The 17,212-nt window shown below is 39.3% G+C and overlaps 1 protein-coding gene across 2 annotated transcripts in view; it reads left to right on the forward strand.

Moving 5' to 3' along the window:
* TMEM2 (transmembrane protein 2) overlaps positions 1-16,956 on the forward strand; it is a 76,620-nt gene extending 59,664 nt beyond the window's left edge. For both annotated transcript variants that reach the window (XM_015406973.1, XM_015406972.1), the window contains exons 12-24: positions 87-175; positions 908-1,039; positions 2,068-2,103; positions 2,708-2,863; positions 3,764-3,941; positions 5,791-6,006; positions 7,206-7,414; positions 9,037-9,219; positions 10,262-10,481; positions 12,669-12,767; positions 13,575-13,723; positions 16,295-16,398; positions 16,619-16,956. In XM_015406973.1, the coding sequence (XP_015262459.1) occupies positions 87-175; positions 908-1,039; positions 2,068-2,103; positions 2,708-2,863; positions 3,764-3,941; positions 5,791-6,006; positions 7,206-7,414; positions 9,037-9,219; positions 10,262-10,481; positions 12,669-12,767; positions 13,575-13,723; positions 16,295-16,398; positions 16,619-16,815 (1,968 nt within the window). In that variant the 3' untranslated portion in view covers positions 16,816-16,956. The remainder of the gene's footprint in view (positions 1-86; positions 176-907; positions 1,040-2,067; positions 2,104-2,707; positions 2,864-3,763; positions 3,942-5,790; positions 6,007-7,205; positions 7,415-9,036; positions 9,220-10,261; positions 10,482-12,668; positions 12,768-13,574; positions 13,724-16,294; positions 16,399-16,618) is intronic.
* Positions 16,957-17,212: the final 256 nt, after the last annotated feature.

Consider the following 17,212-nt stretch of genomic DNA (forward strand, 5'->3'; position numbering starts at 1 on the left):
TCATTGGGGAGAAAAGCAGGGAGTAAAAAGGAAATAAATTATAGCTGGAGGTGAATAGGCCTAATTTATCATTCCATGTATTGTAGGCTGGTTTATTAATTGATAAAGGTGTCAAAACCACCAACGCGAGTGCTGAAGACCCAAGGGAGTATCTCTGTTTGGACAACAATGCAAGGTAGAATATATTCCCTGAATAAAAATTAGTGTATTAAATACAGGACACTGTTATTTATTGATACTTGCGTTCATTGTATGATTGATCTCTTAATCCAGTTTTAGGAAGATCTCTCTCCAGTGCAAGGTAAAAAATTAACTGTTTCAATTTTGTTAATAACCTGGGTCAGTAAACTGTTTGTGTTCCTGTCTGTTGAGTTGCTGGGTTCAGTCACAGCTACTTTTAAGTGAAACTATTGTTGTATAGTGATAATTGCTTATTATCCCAATTACAGTCAGTACTGGGGACTCAGAATATACACACTTTACCTGTGTACTCTGTTCAGAAGCACTTAAACCATCAGTGTGCTCAGAGATAATTTGATACTTTTATCCATCTCTTCCGTATCTTCCATTTTCTCTTGTCTTCTTAAGAAATGGAAAAGCTCCAAAAGTGGCAAGTGATCGTTACAGTCTTTCAAAAAGCACTACTAGGTTAAACCCTTGGAGTTGCCTGCCTTCAGCACATTGTTGCTTGTAGAGTTTGAAGCTTCCAAAGAGTCATTTGTATAGTGGAAATTAGGTATCACTTTAGGCCAGACTTGAAGTAAACAACCTCTTCTTGATAGAAACATTTTGCTTCTGTTTCAGTGCAAAACTAATCTTGTCTGTTTGCTGAACTGTGGTTTTGGATGCCATAAAAATATTTGCAAGTATTTGCAGAGCCATTTCTGATGTCTTTTCCTTCTACCAGGTTCCGGCCCCATCAAGATGCAGATCCTGAGAAGCCCCGTGTTGCTGCTGTGATAGATGGGCTAATAGCTTACAAAAACAATGACCATGGAGCTTGGGTCAGAGGAGGGGACATCATCATCCAGAACTCTGGGCAAGTGCCTAAGATCAACTATCTGTGTGGTGCTAGAAGTAAATAGTTCTCTTGAACAGCACTGCAAGAGCTAACTATGCCAGTAAAACGTCTTACTGTTAATGCCTGAGAATATAAAGCTAACAAATATCAAAGTTTACCTATTAAGGATTATTGCCTTTGCTTTGAATGAGGCTGTGTGTTTGTAGGCCAAGATGGAAATTTCATAACAATTTGGTGCAAAGCCAAGGATGGACATGAAAAAAGTTACTTAAAAGTTAAACAATATGTTTTTCCTGATGTTGCATCACAGCAGTTTCTAAGAACTATGCAATAGCAAAACATTTCTAGACTTCTAAAAAGGTTTCATACAGCTTTTAGTTTTCATGCACTGTGGTTTACATCTTTGCTCAGAGATTTAGGCTGTATTCTTATGCATGTTTCCAACTGGAAAATGGTCAAATTGATTGTAGTATGGCTTGCTTCTGCATAAATATGTGTAAGATGAGGCTGTTGATTTCCATTCCATTTTTAAAAGAAAGCATTATTCTATCTCTCCTTTTACAAAACAAATCTTTTAAAGAAATATTTTAGTATAGTAATTTTCACTGACCATAACCATTTGTGCTGTCCTGTCTAATGTCTGCATAACGTCACAGTGTATGTTAGTACAATCACTGGCATGATGAACTTATTTGCTTCATATTGTATTGTTAGAGAGTCAGTTTGGTGTAGTGGTTAAGTGCGTGGAATCTAATCTGGGAGTTCCAGGTTTGATTCCCCACTTGCACCTGCTGGATTACCTTGGGCAAGCCATAGTTCTGGCACAGCTGTTATTGAAAAAGAGCAGTTTCTGTCAGAGCTCTCTCAGCCCCACCTACCTCACAGGGTGGCTATTGTGGGGAGGGGAAGGGAAAGGAGTTTGTAAGCCGCTCTGAGACGTCCTTGGGTAGTGAAGGGCAGGGTGTAAATCCAATCTCCTCCTCTTCTTCTTCTTCGGTTTAGATCAAAGTGCTTGATTTCTGAAACAATGTTTTTTTTCCTTCTAGATTTGCTGACAATGGAATAGGCCTGACCTTTGCCAGGTTAGTGTTATTTTGCTTAATTTCTGCGCTTTCTTACCAGTCTTCCTTATTTTGGAATGTGATTGTACATTTTGTTTGTGCAGTTGTAATGAACTGAAAGAAAACAGTAAAAGCCATGGAAGGATTTCTTGAGCCACTGGCTCCAAATAATATCCAAGCCAACTCATTCACAGGCTTCCTATGATCCAAGTATTGATTTACCATTAAAATACATATATATATTTAGGATTTGTTGTCGAAGGTTTTCATGGCCAGAGTTTATTAGTTGTAGATTTTCTGGGCTGTATGGCCATGGTTTTGGCATTGTAATACCTGACATTTCACCAGCAGCTATGACTGGCATTCTCAGGGGTATAACACAGAAAGATGGAGTACTCTCTGTGTCAATGTGAGAAGAAAAATGGTAGGCAACTAATTTATATCTACTCAGGAAGGTGGGGTAGGGCTGAGTCATTATCTTGTAGGAGTTTCCCAGGCTGTGATTTTGGAAATTTAGGATTTCCAGAAAGAGGCCCAATTACTTTTGTTTTGGTGCTGAAGAGATAATGCCGCCTCTTGTCATAACAAATATCTTGTTACTGACTCCTGAATTTATTTTTGATAGTGATGGAAGCTTCCCAAAAGATGAAGGTTCCAGCCAGGAGATTACAAACTCTCTGTTTGTTGGTGAAAGCAAAAATTATGGCTTTTTAGGTGGCCAGAACAAATACTGGGGGACTGGAGGAATTGACAGTAAAAATCGCACTCTGCCTAGAAATCGGTAAGAGAACAGTGGCCCTTCCAGAAATATAATTCTTCTTTTCATTTTTTAAATGCAGTAAATATGATGCATAAACATAAGCTTATTCAGCACTTCTGTGATTTGCTTTGCTTTGCTCTGCTCATAATGTTTCTGTGCAGATCATCAGGCCATTGTTGCAAAGTATATTGCAAAATAAGTCTTTTACCCTTTCCAATTTCCAATAATTCAGCACTGTGACAAGTTGTAGGGCAATTTGTGTTAGTCTTTAGAGTGGAATAAGGACGAGCAGAATTAGAGTGGAAAGCACAGTGTAAAAGAGGGATAATTGCACACAGTTTGGCCACTACTTTGTGGTGTTTTCTCATAGTTGTATTCTTCCTACTCTCATTTAATGAGCTACAGTAGATACTGATGTGTGCATGTGCCCTTAAATAAAGGGCTTTTGAAGTAAAACTGGAATTAAGTATTGAGTTAATTTATAAATTTGATTGTGGTTCCTTGGCTGACATGTACATTCACTTCAAAAATTAAATTTTGTGCAGCTAGTTTTAACGTGCTGGAATGGGCTCTGGGCCCTTGGGGTAAAACAGAAATAGAAAGTTCATTAAATAGGATGTGAATATGGTCAGAATAAATACTGTTTAGAAGTTTGTCTTTGCCAGTACACTGTGTAAGCACTCTTCTTAAAGCAAAGCTGGTCATAATTTAAAAGGGTATCTCACTGACCTTAATTGATGAATATTGAACCTTTACAGCCAAATTTTAGTCATGCTTATTCAAAAGTAAGCCTCACTTAGATAACATCAAACTTGTTATTTGGTAACTGCATAGGATTGCCACTTCTGTTACAAAGATCTGTACTTGCTAATGTGTGTATGGTTAAAAAGGTATTTGTTAAATATATATATGCTTTAACAGGACATTCCCTATCAGAGGCTTTCAGATTTATGATGGACCTATTCATCTCACTAGATGCACATTTAACAATTTTGTGCCAACTTCAGATAGATTCACCAGTGCCATTGGATTTCTGTTGAAAAACACCTGGCAAATGACACCCAAAAACAATATTTCCTTAGTGAAGTTTGGTAAAAATGTAAGTTTTATGGTTGAAGTACTAAAATAGGGGTGGGATTACTATTTGGAGGTAATGGTGGGTTAATTTTATCTCTCAGACTTCATTTGTATATGTGTGCTATCCTGTACCATTGTCTTCTTCCAGCTCTCCCAACCCTCAGAGTGGTACTCTCTGGCTTTTTTGGTACTGCTGCCACCACCTGGCCTTTGTAGGAATTACCCACTGAGAGGACCAGCTACCCTTCCATGCATTGTCATTGTAAGGCACCGCCTCATGCCTTTGTTTCCCATAGTTTCCAGGACATTTTTTGCTTTAGATGCTGTTGAAGCTAAATGATTGAATAAGATATTGTGGCAGAATAGTCCCACAGACCCTGTGGGCACTGCTCCATCCAGACCTCTGAGACGCCTAGGCACCAGTGGCTTCCCAGGTCTCTGCTTGGCAACACACCACTCTCTCGACTTTCCCTCCCGTCCCCCATTTTTGGTACTGCTCTCCACCTCTATTGGTACTGCAGCCACCAACAGGCTGTTACCCACTGAGAGACTAGCTGCTCTTCTCTGCATTTGAAAAAGTGTGCCTTACACATGAGAGCTCATACCTTGAATAAACCTTTGTTGGTCTCAAAGGTGCCACTGGACTCTAAATTTGTTCTACTGCATTGCCGTTGTAAGATCCCACCTCATGCCCGTGTCTCCAACTGTCCAGCAACTGGTTACTGTGGGATCTGTTTACTGTATTTATGCACCACTGGGTAATAGTGATTTGCCACCTGTCCCCTTTCTCCTGGCATCCATTCTAAATAGTATGCTCGAATGGTGGAGGTCTGTGTGGTACAGAGAACAACTACCAGCATTCACAATGATAAAGCATTTATTAAAAATAAAATGTCCACACATGAACTCTCAGCACAGCAACAGAGAGCAAGAAATCCAAAAGAAAGTTGTAAGCACGTAATTCCTCTTTCTTACTCTGTGCATGCTCTAGCTGATCTTATTCTAAGGCAGGTTCTTTAACTTGGAAGTTATAGTGCTATAAAAGCTCCCTGTTACCATGGTGTCCTTGTTCAGGCAGTCAATGTGAGTCCTTCCTGCATGGGAATGGTGGCCTTCAGATGGAGCTTTGGTGTGAGAGTTCCTTCTCCCTAGATGGAATTAGCCAAAGAGAACCCTTCCCTCTTCGTGCCAAGGGATTCACTATCTCTCTTTCCCCACCCTGTGGGCAAAGAGGCCTTTCCTGAAATCTCCAGGAAGATACACTCTAGCCTCTTCCATCTCCCAAGACTCTGTCCCCTTCTTGGTGTCAGCTTCTAGTTGGAGGTGTGAGATGACTATTTAATTGTTTTCAGCTAGGGAAGCTATTGGCATTTCACAAGCATTACTAGGTGAGGTTGGAGATCAGTCAACTTCCCCCTTCCTGCCTGTTTTGTGCCAAGAGAGAGAAGAACTTTTGAAAATTAAAAGTGAAGGTTTTGTACAGCCCAGACCTCCACATTACAATGTATTTCTCCACAGATCTAATAACGGATTTGGTGCATATCATTCCATGCTTCCCAAACAACTGCTTCCCAAACAAATGCATCTCCATTACCAAATTTAACAAAAAAAAATTACTGCTACTGAATTTGCTTTAGGGCTGTGGCTCAGTGGTAGAGCATCTGCATGGCATGCAGAAGGTCCCAGGTTCAATCCTGGCATTTGCAGTTGAAAGGACCAAGCAGTAGGTGATGTGAAAGAGCTCTGCCTGAGACCCTGCACAACTGCTGCCCGTCTGAGGAAACAATGCTGACCTTGATGGACCAATGATCTGATTCAGTATAAGGCAGCTGCATGTGTTCATGTCTCTCATGTTCTTCTTGTCTTCTAAGGTTTCTCTAAAAGTCTTTTTTGGAAAACTCGGTCCTTGGTTTGAGGATTGTGATCTTGATGGTGACAAGAATTCTATATTCCATGATGTAGATGGATCAGTAACTGGATACAAGGACACTTACATTGGCAGAATGGATAACTACTTGATTCAACACCCAGACTGTATTAATGAGACCAAGTGGAATGGAGTTATCTGCAGCGGGAGCTATGCTCAGGTTCAAGGAGATGTCATTGTAAATTTTTGTGGTTAGAACATGAACAGCAAAAGTTTTCTCTTCCATTTTCTCAAATTTTTAAAAAGAGTATATATTATTTTATTTAGTCCAATCAGTAGGCTCAGAGATAATAGCAGAGAGTTTAGGAGAAAGATGTTTTCCACAAATGTAGGATTGGGTGTGGAATGAACTGTTCTTGTGTTGAAATAATAGCTGTCTGTGTGATCTTTCAGTTAATATAATAGAAGCGCTTAAATCCTTTTGAACGTCACACTAGCCTTCAGATAATATTTAGACGGGTTGCTTTTTTTTGTTTTGTTTTGGATTTGCCCTTAGTCTGTGCAGAAATTCTTCCACTTGCTAACCTTTTTTAGTCTTCCCCGTTTACATAAAATCCAGAGCTATTTTAGTTATCCTGGAAGACAGTTTTTGTTCAGATTATTTTCTAATTCTACAATACTAGTCTTATTATGTTGTTCATTGATATTCTTACGGTGTTTGCATTATATTCTGTAGTCTGCACAGTGAGAAAGGGATTCTGTTTATAATTCTGAAGTCTGTAGTCTGTTTATAATTCTGTAGTCTGTTTATAATTCTGTAGTCTATATATTCTGTAGTCTGCACAGTGAGAAAGGCTGGCTATAAGTAATAAAGTGAGTGAGGAAGGGATTCTGTTTATACTGCCTTATGGGCTACTGGTTTGTGCTCTTACTCTGCTGCTTCTGTGCTGCCTTTCTGCATTGTTTCCTGTTTAGCACTAACCATAGTGTGTGTTGGTATCTGAACTGACAAACTATCATTAGTATTTAGTCTCTAAACCAGAATCAGAACTCCTTGATTTGGAAGGCAATCAATAACCATAGTTCAGTGATTCAAACATGGTTAATTATAAACAGGAAATGGAGAAGGAAGTGACGTGGGCAAGAGGGGTGAGTGCTTTCCATAAATTTGCTGTTCCTTTCCATTTATCTGAACTGAGCCTTTGCTTATATGCTCTCTGTCTCAATTTGTCATTTCAGTTCCTCATATAATCCAGTGTAAACGGGATTTTTATCTGAACTTGGATGTGCACCAAATTATTCAGACATGTTAGGGTGTAGACTGTGTCTCCTTCCTTTTCATTTGTATTGTTTTTAGTTGAAGTAATCATTATCTTTTAAAGTGTTTTTTTTTCTTTCTAACTCTTGTTTTATTTTTAGGTATATGTGCAGACATGGAATCCTCAGAGTCTCAACATGAGTGTGGTGCGTGATGAATACCCTCACAACCCTATGATATTGCGAGGTATTAATCAGAGAGCTGCTTTCCAGCAATACCAGCCTGTTGTGATGCTTCAGAAGGGCTATACGGTGCATTGGAATGGACATGCCCCACAAACAACTTTCTTTTACCTCATTAACTTCAACAAGTATGTTTCTTTTGATGCTTCATTTTGGGTTCAGAAGAATAGTGTACCGAAGTCCTAAAAAAAAAATTAATTGCTATAGATAAGTTTTCATCACTGTAACAAAGCCAAGGGAAGTACAGTTTTCATTTTAGTTTTTTGCAGTGAAATCATACAGTTTGCTTCAAACAGAGCTGCTCTGAGAACAAAGCGCAAAAGAAAGAACCTACATTTTAATGAAAAATAATTTTTGTTCCTGAAACAACTATCAATGCAAACTTAATTGGTTTAATTTACACGTGTTGTCAATGAGGTTTAGTGCATTGGTTTTCTTTAATCTGTTTACTTGTCTAAATAGGAAAAGTGGGATATAAAGGTGGATTCAAACAGAAAGTCAAGTTGTTTAGTGCCACAATCCATCTGAAGTTCTCCAGACCAAGCCATCGAGTGTACTTTAGCCACTCCATGTCATTTCAGTAGGGTTTCTGCAGGCAAAAAAATACAGCCTTTATCTTCTTAGTTCCACGCAGAATAAAAATGTATTTTGTCTTGTATGCCAACTATCTTGTTGGGACCAAAACATTCAAATGTTCAAAAAGGAGCGTGGTCTCACAGAGTATTACAAGGCCTTGGTTTAGGGGAACTTGTTGTGAGATCTCTTCTGTTCAGTCATAGCCAGTTCTGTTATTTCCAGTTTATTTTATTATTTATTTATTTTTTTTAAAAAAATATACCTCCTTTCCTACCAATCAGGGTCCACAAGATGGCGACCATAAAAACATTAAAGCATTTAAACAATTAAATACAGTTAAAATACAAAATTTAGTTAAAAACACATAAACAAACAGTAGGAGGACCGAACTTGTTTTTTGGGGAATGCCAGATGAAACAAAGAAGCCTTCACCTGCTGGCAAAAGACACTGATAGAGGGAGACAGGCAAATCTTCCTGGGGAAGGAATTCCAAAGTTTTGGTACCATAACCAAGAAGGCCCTTTCTCAGGTCGCCACCTGTCTGGCCTCAGATGGCAGGGGCAACTGGAGCAGAGCCTCCAAGGATGACCAGACTGAGTGGGTAGGTTCATATGGGAGAAGGTGGTCCTTAAGGTATGTTGGTTCCAAGTCAATACGAGCACCTTGAATTAAACTTGAAACAAATTGGAAGTCAGTGTAGCTGAAACAAGACTGGGGTGATATGGTCCTTATGATCCACTTAAATCAACACTCCGGCCACGGTGTTCTGCACCAACTATAGCTTCCAGACAGTCTTCAAGAGCAGCCCCTTATAGACCGCATTGCAGTAATACAATCTAGATGTTACCATGGTATGCACCACAGTGGCAAGATCATTTCTGTCCAGGAAGGGCTGCAGCAGACTCCCCATTTGAAGCCACCACTGCCATCTATTTATCCAACAGGAGGCCCAGGTCTAGGAGCACCCAAGCTATGACCCTGCTCCTTTAAGGGAACAGCAGCTTCATCTAGAACAGGGGATACAAAAAAGCAGCCATCTTGTTGCAGGGATCTGAGGGTGGCTGCAGTCAATTTTGTCATGTTTGGCATATTTACACTGTTACATGATAATGTTGCATAAGCACAAGAAATAGTAGTAGACAGTAATAGAAATATTGTCTTGTTCTGCTTCTAGGAATGACTGGATTCGGGTAGGCATCTGTTACCCACCAGATACCTCTTTTCAAGTTACCTTTGATGTATTCCAAAGGCAGGCATCCGCTTACTATAGTGTGGAAGACTACGTACCTGTTTCTTCAATGGCAGAATTGCAGAAGAGGCAAACAGAGAAAACTTTCTACTTCGATAACAGCACTGGGTAGATCCTCAGCATATCCAAAGAATAATATTTAACATTTAAACTTCATCTTCACTTTTTATACAATTTATTTTATTTTGTGTGCTGCCTATAGAGAGTCAGCATTTTTTTAAATCCAGCATTTTTAAAAATCCAACCTTTGTAGCATAACTTGTTGGCCCAGCTCTTGAAGACAGGAATTGTACCTTGAGTGTAATACAGAATCTGTATGACTTCTCTTTATAAATGGAGTGACTCATCATGTTGTCATTTTCCCAAAGCTTACTTTAATGTAGGCTGTTCTGAGTTCTGTTCATGTAATTTATTACCCATCTTAAAGTATGGTATTCTGTGCAAGCCTTTTTCAGAGTTCTGAAGAGGACTGAAATAGGGATTAAGAGTTTTGCTTGCTAAAAAATTGCCTGTATTTTTATGGGTAAGATAAATGACAGTGTGGATGGGCATCTACAAAGTGAATATGTATGGCTGGAGGTCATCTAACTATTTGTTGAAAGAGAGGAAAAGGTGGCTTACTGTTTTTTCCCTTACATTTAAAGTTTGAGGTTGACTCCAAAAGGTGCTTCCAGATCAGAGGGTTCTTTTTTATATTCAGTGCATCGGCATGTCACACTTGCAAGCCACACTGGTTCCTGCTACTCTCTGATGACTTCTACAAACCTTACTGGCACCTTGAGGGTAGGGGGTAAAGTCATTGTGGTTGGTACAGTCCTAATAGAGAACCATCCAGGGATTATTGGGCAAACTGACATGCATACTTTGTATTTTGGGATGAGGGGGTGGCTACTGAGGTCTGTGTTTCCAACTTAGTCATTCAGCCAGTAATGGTAGTGCTCTTGTTGTTAGCACATCACTTTAATAACAGAGTGTTTATTTATATGTGTTAAATATGGAATATTTAGAAAGTGAAGCAGATTTTAAACAGCATTGTAGAAAATAAGGTTTAGTGAAGAATTGTGTGAAATAAATTACAGTACTCCCATAGCTGGCTTTGCAATAATTCATACTGGTTTTTTTACTCCCCCACATATGTGTTCATCTGCAGGCTGCTGTTTCTGTTTCTTCGTGCCAAATATCACAGGGATGGCCATAGTTACTGTTCATCTCAGGGATGTGAAAGAGTCAAGATTCAGGCTAACTTCCGATCAACAGCTGTCAGTAACTGCTTGACAAACACTTATCCAAAGTATGCCCAGCAGCCAACTGTTGTGAAGAGAATGCCCACAAAAGCTACAGCTTCCTGTCAAAAATGTGGTGCAGCTCAGGTGAAAAAAGAACACAGAACTGAGAGTGTTATGAATGATTAAGGTTTAGCCTCCTGTAGTTATGTCCAAGATTTTCCAACATGGTGATGGAATACTTGCAGAAGCAGTTGAATAGGGCAGGATTTAAAGGAAGAAAAATGAGGTGGCCTAATTGTCTAGTGGGCAGAGGGAAGAGTACATGGAGACCCAGTGTGGTACAGTGTTGAGAGCATTGGATTAGGACTAGGAAGACCTGGGATCAAATCCCTGTTAAGCAATTAAGGTGACTTTGGGCCGTCTTGTTGTGTCAGCCTTCTCTCACAAGGTGAATGAAAAATTACACAGGAGAACTTGTGCACTGCCTGAGGTCCTTGGAAGAAGGCTGGGATAAAGAACATATCAAAAAGTCCAGAGGGGAAAGAAGTGAGAGAAGAAACCCAAGGAAACCACTAGACTAGACTAGGGATGGGCACAAACTGAAATTCAGCCCAAACTTTCGCGAACCAATGTGCAGGGAAGGCACCTTCCCCAAACATTTACCAAACTTGTGGCCATTGTTTGAGGTGAGCCATTTAATCCTGACAGCTGAGTGGCACAGGGTCCACCATCCAGCTGTTAGGTTTCAAAGGCTGCGAGCCATTAAACCCTTTGGCTTCGATCCCCCCCTTCGAAGCAGGGGGAAGCGAAACCAATGGTTAAAATGGCTGCCAGCCATTTAAACCTAACAGCTGACTTGCAGACCCACTCAGCTGTTAGATTTAAACAGCTGTGAGCCATTAAACCTTTCAGTTTCACACGCCCCCTTCAAAGGGGGGGAAACAAAACTGACAGTTTAAATGGCTCACAGCCATTTAAACCTAACAGCTGACTGGTGGACTTGCCCAGCTGTTAAGTTTAAATGGCTGTGAGCCATTAAACTCTTTGGTTTTGCTCCTCCACCTTTGAAGTGGGAGGAAGCGAAAATGATGAGTTAAATGGCTAGCAGCCATTTAACCCTTCCTGGGCCTCCCCCTCCCCCTTTCTCCTGGCCCCAGTGAGCTATGGCCAGGAAAAATGTGGAAGGGAAGTCCCTTCCAGGGCAGTCCCTGCCCCCTTTATCCCAACGACAGCTTGCCATGGCTGGGAAGAAGGGGGAACCAAACTCACTGGAACAGCTCGGTTCAGGGGGGAGCTTTTGGGTCGGTTTGGTTCAGGAGCTGCCCCAAACTGCTTTTTTTGGTTCTTCTGTCCATCAAAGTCAAAATTTTCTACTCAGATTGGCAGCAGCCCTCCAGGGTCTCAGGCAGAGGTCTTTCACCTCACCTACTTGCTGATCCTTTAAATTGGAGATGCTGAGGATTGAACCTAGGACTTTCTGCATGCCAAGCTGTTGCTCTACCACTGAGTCACAGTCCCTCCCTGCTTACTGGTTTCAATTCTTAGAAATGAATGCTGAGGTTTAGTATGATTGTATTAATTGCTTCCATGTGGTCGAAATTCTAGCTACCTAAAATGAGCAATAAAATGCATAAGTATCACGTTCCTAGCAAACATGAAAAATTGTCCCCTTTTTTGTATAATGTAAAAAAAATTCCATACAGTTATTTGGCATAAATCTCACAGTTTTATATCCAGACTATTGCGTAAAAACATTTATAGTTAACCTTAAAATAGTTATTTAATAAGGCATGCCAGTGTGTGGCATTTGAAGAACTTACAGATGGATCAGTGCATTCTGTAATGAGATACAGATATCCACATGCTTAGCAAATAATGAGCATAATACTAGAAAATGATGTTCATAAGTTTAAGCATGTAATTGTTTACTTTCCATCTCTCTGATATTATTGGAATTATTTTTGAGATTGTAGTTGATATTTAGTAGAACTGGCCAGAGTTAGATCCTGGGACTCAGCCAGTAGAGTTTGCCTCATCTGTAACTCAATACTGTCCCAGAACATAAGAGGTGCATAAACTTTTTTAAGGAAAAGAGGCAGTTTACTGAACCTCAAACAAACACTTCTATCTGTTCACAGGAAAAAAAAAAATTGTGTGTGTGCTTTGACCAGACAGTAATTTTGCTCTTTTTTTGTTTTATTATGTTGGTAATACATGTCTTTTTTGAACTTGAGAATAAAACTTCTTCAGGATAATAGTTTAAATTATCTTCTTGTTTCCAACTAATTCCTCAGATTTCTTACTACTTTTACTTGTATTTATGTTGTTCAGATGGTATTTACCAGTCATCCTCATAAAACCTACCTCTTTGTGGAAATTCAGACCTTGAATAAAGAAGAGTTGCAAAGGAAAAAAGAATCTTCTATTTCAGTGAGTATTTTTGTAATCTTTCTGTTGGCCTTCTTTTAACTTCATGTTGATACTAGTCCATATGATGTGAGACACCACCCTTTGATGCTGTAGAAATAAAGCAGTATTATCATGTTGATGTTCTGCTGTAGAGGTTTAACTATAGTTATATAACATTAGTTCTTGGTCTGCTCTGCCAGTTTTCCATTAGGGCACCAGTTGTGAGGCTGGGAAGTGAAGGTATGCAACTATCCATGGGAATCTGAATTTTAATTAGTATTTATGTCCTATAGTTGTTTAATGCATGGGTTGTGATGGTCTATTAGAGTCTTGAGCCCTCTGAGTATAAAAACATACATTGTAAATAGTATGCATGGTATGATAGAAATTCACCCAATTAATTCAAATTGTTTTATTTTTTGATAACCAGTCTCCTTAATTAACCCTAGTTAAAGAGAGCAGACAGTTCACTGGAGACAGTGGAGGTCTCCTTTTAGTAAGACTAAGAAAAAGAATGATTAGCTTACTATGACATGGCTCAGAAGGTGATTGTTGATTTGGCATGGTACAGTTGATGGTGGTTTCTGTAATATAATGTGAACAGAAAAAAGGCTAGGCCAAGGTTCTTCGGAGGCCATGGAATTCCCATCAGCAGAATTTTTGAAGAGCGAGACAGAAAATTGTTGATTGCCAGAAGCACACTGTAGCCATCTGTAAGCCAAATGATGATAAGTGGGATGGAACTGCTAGTTATAACAGATCATTGTATTCACAAATGACTGTTGTAGAGGGAAAGGGAAGTATGATTTATGAAGACTCTCATTTCAGGTCAATGGCATCAAGTTTCCATTCAAAGATGTCGGTATACTCACCGTAGTTATTGATGCCTGTGCTGGACAAGTAACAAAAAAAACATTTTTCCCTGAACTAGACATCAAGAAACTAGAAGAACATATAAAAACTGGAATTCCCCAAAGGTACATGATGCAGTGAAAACCCTTCACCTTCATAATAGCATTTTCAGTGAGCATTGCATGTAGACTTTTCTGTTTAGTTAAAGTGTGCAGAGGTGCTTTGTCATAATAGTGTTAAAAACTAATTAAGGGATATGCATTTTTGCTGTGAATTGTTCATTGCATTTCCCTTTGTATTCGAAATTACAAAAGAAAGCTTTATATTCTGGTATAAAAGTTGATCAGTTTCATTCATGGCCTTGGATCGCAGAGATCTAAATTCTGTGCCAATAACATTTGGATTATACAACATAAATAAATAATTAAAATCAGACATGCATATATTTGCTCATTTTACCTAATTTTGCTTTATCTAGCCACGTAAGGGGTGTGTGTGAAATTACTAGAGTACTGAAGCCCTATCTTCTGAATTCGGTTGGTGATTTCTGAGAATTCACCAACCTATGTATTTTGAAGATCAGGTTTTCAGACATAAGAGTTAGAAAATTGATTCTTAGGAATGTAAACAAATTGAGACTCTCACACTTAGTATTAGAGTTTTGCACAGAGTGGTTCTGAAAATGTGGCATACACACCACCCTGCTTGTATTCACTGTTATCGTTTTTATAAACCCAGAGCATGAATAACTAAGTGAAACACTATATAAATTGAATGCTGTTTGTGTATTTGTGGTTCCATAAGAAGGTGGTATTAGTAGCAGATACCTCCTAATCTAGTCTCCATGTTTGTATTTGGAGTCTGCTTTCTACAATACACTAGGAATTATTGGTAAAGAGAATTACAAAATGATTTACTAGGATTAAATCTACCCTAACGTGCACTATAATTTTAGCAGTTCCGCTACCACCTGTTAAATAATCTGTATTAATAAACTGCAGTTTAGAGACCATCTTGGATGACTGAGGTGCAGCTCTACCAGTTTCCGGTGTTCAACCATATAACTTTTGTAAACTGTTATTAATCTCCTTTTTAGTAGTTAAAAGGTTATAGATGTTAAGATAGGATAAAGTACCTATCTCAGGCGGTCAGAACACACGAATTTAGCAACAGTGTAATCCTAAACAAAGGTTACACCCTTGTAAGTCCATTGGTGTTTAACTCTGCTTAGGATGTCTCTGTAGACAGGTCAGGTTTGTTATATAACAATATCAAGGACTTACAGTCATAAAGATTTTGTTTTTATTTCTTTAAACTGAATACTTGGCTAAGGTGAATTTGGCAAGCTGTTTGGCTTGCTTAGTTACAGGAAATCCATAACAAACAGTAGCTGTTTCTGTATTTTGTCTTCTCTGCTGCCTTCGGGAAAAAAGGCTACTAGGGACCAAAGTTTGTACTGTGTCACAAAGGATTTAAGTAGCAAGAGGTTTTTCTCTCAATAGAAGTTCATTTCAGTTTATAATGTTTGGCTTGTATATTACTGAGGCCCCGGTCACACGGGCAGGAAACTGCAGAGGAGAAGCGTGGCTGTTTGCCCTAGGGCAAACTACTGCGCAGTTACGTGATCAGACCTCCTGTGGAGGTCCTGTGGAGGTACCGTGGAGGTTCCATGGCAAGGGAGAGGTGCCGATCACAGGACAAGCCGGCGCGCAACGAAGAAGCGCACGCCGCGGCAAACTGTTTTTTATTTTTGTGTACATGACAAATGCGCATGCTCCGGCATTTTCCTCCACCACTACAACAAAACACAGCTGTGGTATCTACTTCATAATCTTTTTTTTCCTTTGGTTTTTGTGAATAAACACATTTTGAAAGTTTTATGGAAAGTAGTAATATGAATGCCTGTCACCTAGATCTTGTTCCATAAAATACATTTTTGCAATTACTTTTCTGAGTGGTACCTTTGCTTTCATAAAGAACTAGACAGTTAAGCTGTAGGACTGATGCTGCAGTATGGCTGTATGAACTCCGACGTTGCCAATTTAACAGTTGTGAGAGAGCCTTTGCTAGAAAAAGATCATATATAACAAAGAATATTCTCACAGTGTCCTGACTCCACTGCATGCAACCTTTTAGAATTCTTTGCTTTCATAAAGAACTAGACAGTTAAGCTGTAGAAGGACTGATGCTGCAGTATGGCTGTATGAACTCTGACGTTGCCAATTTAACAGTTGTGAGAGAGCCTTTGCAAGAAAAAGATCATATATAACAAAGAATATTCTCACCATGTCCTGACTCCACTGCATGCAACCTTTTAGAATTCAATAAAGAACATGCTTCTTTGCAGGGGTCTTGTTGTAGAAAAAGAGCTGCCGGAGCTCATTAGCATAACTCATTAGCATAACTTATTTGCATATGCCACGCCCCCTGACATCACCGGAAGTGTGTCAGAAGGCCCGGCTACTTACCCTCCTGCTTCATCCTCATTCCCAAACGGAATGAGGATCGAAGCAGAGGGCGGGGTAAAGAAGGGGGCGGGGCTTCACCACGTGACCGCCCCGCCCCCTAGAGGTTCTCTTCCGGAGCTCCGTACCTGAGAGCTCCCCCCCGACTAGAGCCCTGCTTCTTTGTAAAATGTATCTTATTACTCTGTGTGTCCTCAGTCACCAACCTATCGTCTTCATTCTTTCTGTCAGGTCAATAGTTATATTAAGCTCCAGAGGGGACATAAAAAATCTTAACATTTCCCAAGCCTTAATGACTCTAGGAGCTGCAAAACCAGCATATCTTCAGGACACAGGTTTGTTCCATTTTAAAATTAAAATCCCCCAAATAATTTTTTAGCAATTTTTGGTGCAAATTCCTTTTTTGTTGTTGTTATCCTATGTTTAATGAGTTTTGATCATTTTCAAGGCAAATTTGGTGGACAGTAGAATTTTGAGAACTGAACTTTGTAATATGAATATTGTTCATCACTAAAAATGTTTTTCTGTTCTGAAGTATTTCTATTCCTGTTCTAGGGAGCACCAGCTTTCTGGGCTTCAAAGGAAGCTTTAAACCATCTTGGATAAAGCTCTTTACTAGTCCTGCAGGACAGGGCCTAGGTCAGATAGAGAAGTATATCCCTTTACAAATGGAAGAATATGGTTGCACCGGAGGGAATGCTGGCCGACGGAAAGATTTGGAACTTTTAAAGCAGGCTATAAGAGCACAGTAAAAATTAAGGTGCGGGTGAGCACTGAAGACAATGTGAACTAACTTATTTATTTTATGGGATTTGAAAATGTACTATTATCCCAAGTACATCACTTTTGCTGTTTGGTTGGATGTACGCCTACATGGATGCTTGAATGCCAGTTTGTGCACCTTTGGATTGTAAAAAATATTAAAGAATTAAAGTATTTGTTAAAAAAGAAAAGTGGTTTTGAAGGAAGTATTTCTGATGTTTGTATTTTGTGTGTGTGTGTGTTCCTGAGTTGATCATAAGTACATAAGTACATAAGTCTTCTGAGTTGATCATAAGTACAGAATTGGGCCTTGAAATATACAAGCTATCTTCCATTATAAACACAAGAATATGAAAATATTTTTAAAATATTGTCTAACATTTTCCT

Source organism: Gekko japonicus, unplaced genomic scaffold, assembly GCF_001447785.1.
Source record: "Gekko japonicus isolate JY-2015 unplaced genomic scaffold, Gekko_japonicus_V1.1 scaffold1623, whole genome shotgun sequence".
Lineage (NCBI taxonomy): Eukaryota > Metazoa > Chordata > Lepidosauria > Squamata > Gekkonidae > Gekko > Gekko japonicus.